The sequence below is a fragment of the Pteropus vampyrus genome, unplaced genomic scaffold, assembly GCF_000151845.1.
Source record: "Pteropus vampyrus isolate Shadow unplaced genomic scaffold, Pvam_2.0 Scaffold334, whole genome shotgun sequence".
Taxonomy (NCBI): Eukaryota; Metazoa; Chordata; class Mammalia; order Chiroptera; family Pteropodidae; genus Pteropus; species Pteropus vampyrus.
Window position 1 is genome coordinate 707,026 of NW_011889115.1, and position 4,761 is coordinate 711,786.

Sequence of the window (4,761 nt, forward strand, 5' to 3'; positions counted from 1 at the left end):
TTTTTTCTATTCAAGGAGAGAACAGTCATTATTATTAGATAAAACAATGGTTCTCAAAGTTTGGTCTCCGAGTGGAAATATTTGTGTCACCTGAGAACTTCAGAAATACAAGCCCTAGACTTACTGAATCAGAAAGTCTGAAGGTCGGGTCCAGAAATCTGTGTTTTAACAAGCCCTAAAATCTAAGAACCATTGAGCTAAAATAAAAGAGTTCAATAAGAAAAGGAATGAAAAGTGTTTGCTGGATTTGACAATTAAGAAGTCACTGACAACCCTTCACAAAAAAGTACATTTAGTGAAGTGGTGCAAGCAAAGCCATCTTTCCAGTTAGCAGTGTTTGGGAGGTGAAGAGATGTAGTATGATTCCCCTTTCAACATGCTTGTGGAAAAAAGAAAGGATAAATTCTAACTTTTCTTCTCCAGTTTTTCCTGAGACAAGAGTCTTTGCTAAGCTATTTGTAATAATTCTATTGGCCTGGGTTTTATTGTTTATTTTTACTCATTTCTTTTTCATTGAATAATTGTTAACTTACTTTATTTTGTCCCTCCCCACTCTCCAACAAGTAATAGGAATTGACTGCGAAAGGAAGACAGTTATAAAAGAATTCCCTATACCAAACCAGGAAGCTTGTTGTCTTCTTTTCCCTGATTATCGCTATTATCCACATTTTATGTGACCCTCAAACAGAGCTCTTAATCCTAATTTAAATAGGTAAGAGATATTGAAAGTTCTACTTTAAATATCATTCACCCCAGGAAATTAATTCCACAGATCAAAGTAATTCTTCAAAGGAAACACACGATTATTCTAAAGGCAATTCAGGGGAATTACTAGCATAATGCTTTCCCCCCAGAACAGTTCATAGCCTCCAAGAGGAGAGCTGTGAACTAAGAGGCACACACAGGCATTAATGGTTGCCACAACATGATGTGGCTCAGTCTTTCAAAGGCCCCGGAGCACAGACAGAGACAAAAAGAAGAAGGATGTTTGACCAAGAAAAGTTCTTTCAAAGTTCTCTAATTCTGATTCCAGAAACAGGTGAGATTTTTTTTTAGGAAAGTTAAAAAGAAACAAAATAACATAAGCAAACAAAACTATCTTGAGAGGTATAACTTAAAGTTTAAAATTAAATGATTGGATTTTTTTTTTTTACTGCTGACTCTAAGGTAAACCCAACTAAACTGATTCATTGCCCTTAAAGGATGCTAAGTGATATAAGTCAGACATAAAAAGTTAAGAACCATATGATTTCACTTATATGTGGGATATAAAACTGATAGCAACAAACGAACAAGGCAAAGACTCATGGACAGGGACAGTAGTTTAGTGGTAAGCGGGAAGGGGAGGAGGTGGATAAGGGTCAGGGAGGTCAAATATGTGGCGACAGAAGAAAATTTAACTTTGTGTGGTGAACGCACAATGAAATATATATATGACCTATTATTGAATTGTACACTTGAAACCTATATAATTTTATTAACCAATGTCACCCCATAAATTTAATTTTAAAAAATAATCTCTTGTGTCAGAACTTTACAACTCTTTTTTTATTATGAGTACTAAGGAGATGTCTAGGGCTAGGATTATATCTAATAGGGTCCTTAGGAAGGAGGCAAATAGTTAAAGCTTTCCATAAGATATGGCCCATTACCTCTTCTATGAATCTGAACCTGATTAAAAGAGAACAAAACCTATTCTAACCCTTTGGATAGCTTCCTACTGTCCTCACATCATGATCCGAGCCCCTTAACATGATGTTCAAGGCCGTCTGTCCTCTAGCCCATGACTCTTTCCAAATTCATCTTTTAGCCAATCATGGCCTTCACGTCCCAGACTAGATTCCAGCAACAGTTCCTATTTCTAGTGTCTGGTATATCTCCTGTCTCTGTAACCTTGTACCTTGGCCTAGGATGCCTCCCAGTCTCTTTCCTTTTCTCAGACACATCTTTAAGCACTGGCATAACATCCACCAAAAATGACTTCCCACCTTCCCCCACTGCTTCATACTGAATTATGCGTCCATCCTCTGTATATCCAAAATATATTATATACTCATCATATATTCATCCTAATAATCGTTTTCTGGATATTATTCTCCCTTGAGAGTTCTTTAAGGGCTGGAAGTGAATTTCATCTGTGTATCCCCAGTACTTAGCTCAGTGTGTGACATGTTCAAATATTTGTTAAATAATTATTTAATTACATTTACCTTTATTTCCTCTATGTCTGCTTTCTGGAGCTTTTCTCTGAAATGATTATCTGTTTCCAGCACATCAATTACTTGCTTGAGATATTCATCATAATAAAGTCCAGTATCCTTCAAATTAAGAAACAAACAATAATGCTTCTAAAAGTTTTTCCTTCCCTGCATCTAAAGATCTCAATTCTAAAGAAAGAAAAAAAAGGAAAAGAAATGTCTAACAAAATGGCATTGAGACACATCTACTTTGATAGTTTAGACAAAGTAAAAAGCTCAAATGAAGAGTTTCAGAAATCATGTTTTACTGTTACATAAAGGTAGATTTTCTGCACAGCTTAAACAATGAAAACTTTAATAATATTGCTTTTACCCCATTGTTACCTGTCTCTCCTCATTGCTGTCTGTCTCCCCTTTGAATATAATACAATGTTTTCTTGGCTGGTCAGCTCTACATTGGAAATGTATTATGATAAATTCTTCTATGTAATATCTAATATACTAACTACATTAAATAAACATTGGCTACTATTAAACAACATATGCTTATCCAATACTCTTTTCGATGCTATTTCAGAAATAGTTTCTAAATGTCCAGTTTTGTAACTAATAAATATTAGCAATAATTTAGTTAAGGTTCTTGCCACAAGGTTATCTTTATCGTTTCACTTACTGGTGGTTCTATCTTTGCACTGTCCACAGGCTGAGCATTTTTTACTTTTGTCTTGTCTATGTCTATAGGCACAGCTTCAAGAACAATAAGTAGACATAAAACCAAGAGAAAACAATATTGTAGTAGGATGGTCCTCCACCTCATCTGAAATAGATATAATTATAGTAAGGTCCTGTATAGATGTTTTCACACTATATGTACATGCATTCCCAAGCCACATTAATAATATATGCAATTTCATGAAATTGATATAACAAAAGAATTGTAGGAAATGTATTAAAAACAGATTATAACATAAAAACTAATGCTTAAGACAGATCACCAAAGAAAATCAGGGAAAAAATGCTTTTCGGCTAAAATTAAAAAGACAAGGAAACAAACTTTTAAAGTTTATATAGTATAAGAAAACATTTGGTAAATTATAAAAGCTTCAAATAAAGATGGCAATGAGAGACTCAAAATTTTTAAAAATAAATAGCCCAAATTTAAGAAAGGGAGATGTAAGGAAAAACTACATATTTTTTCTAAATTAAAACATTAGAGAGCCAAAATTATTTCTAGATATGATATTTAATTAGCTTCAACCTAATTTTGAAAATAAGGTGCTCTATGAACATAAGTTGATTAAAAGAGATGAATAACTGGTTACAAATATGCTCTTAACCTTATTAAACATTATTTTATCATAGCCAATGATCATTTGCCAAAATTCACTTTGGTCAATAATTTTTCAAATAAATAGGTCAATAAAATATCAAGCAGGATATAACAAGGTTGAAACAAACAAGGAGCAACTACTTCTGGTCCCACAATATGATCCAAATTTTGCTTATTCAAACAGTTTCCACTCCATAAGGATCTTAGCTCCGGAGGATCTACTAAAGAATTAAAATGAATAGAAACTTCATATTTAATTGATTTTATACATATAGACTCATGTTAGGGTTCAAGTTAAGAATAATGATCTAACTATCATTCTGGGAAATGCATTAACTCAGTCTCAAAATCTTAGATGGCCATGGATTTTTTTTTAAATAACATGTCTTTATCCACAGAACACAATTTGGAAAAGAGTACATTATCTCATTTTCACCACAACCCTAGGTAGTATATAGGGCAGTGACTCATTTTACGATGAAGAAATTTTTAATTAAAATGATTCATTCACAGAGCACTTTCAAAATTACTAGAACTTACATTTTAGTGCTATTTCTAGTATATCAAATTTTTAACATCTTTCTTGAGGTACAATTCACGTAAAATTCACCCATTTAAGATATGAGATGTGTTTTTTCTGTTAAGATGTTTCTCAAACTTCAGTTTTCAAACCTTAAGAATCAAATCACCTGAGAGCTTGTCCAAAATGCAAATTCTCTGGCGGCACCCAAGACAGCTCCAATCAGAATCTCTGGGATGTGGCCCAGAAATCTGTTTTAATAAACTTTCCAGGTAAGACCTACCTATGTATGCTCAAGGCCAAGAGTCACTCTTCTCTAGGACACTAGTTCCTCAACATGATGGTTGTCGAGTAAATGTTTTTTCATGATGAAATATATGGAAGCCGTTGGCTCAGTGAAGATAAATAGGTTTTCATTTTTGCAAGACTTTCAGAACTTGTGATGGGCACTATGCATTATGAATCTCTAAAGAAGGATGGTTTCTCCATAGAATGTCTTTCCACCGTGAATTCCTACAATTCCTCTTCTCACAATTATTTTTTATGGTAACAAAAGTTTATTTCTCATTCATGTTTCATGCCCACTGCAGGTATATTTTGTTTTTTTTTCTGAGATATAATTCACATGCCATAAAACTTACCCTTTTAAATTACACAGTTCAGTGGTTTTTGGTGTATAATTACTACTACCCAATTAGAACATTTTCATCACA

The 4,761-nt window shown here is 33.4% G+C and overlaps 1 protein-coding gene across 2 annotated transcripts in view; it reads right to left on the bottom strand.

The window, feature by feature from the left end:
• NUCB2 (nucleobindin 2) overlaps window positions 1-4,761 on the bottom strand; it is a 41,248-nt gene that overhangs the window by 24,175 nt on the left and 12,312 nt on the right. For both annotated transcript variants that reach the window (XM_023522152.1, XM_011378207.2), the window contains exons 3-4: window positions 2,872-3,015; window positions 2,211-2,318 (exon numbers count right to left, since the gene is read on the bottom strand). In XM_023522152.1, coding sequence (XP_023377920.1) covers window positions 2,211-2,318; window positions 2,872-3,015 — 252 coding nt within the window. The remainder of the gene's footprint in view (window positions 1-2,210; window positions 2,319-2,871; window positions 3,016-4,761) is intronic.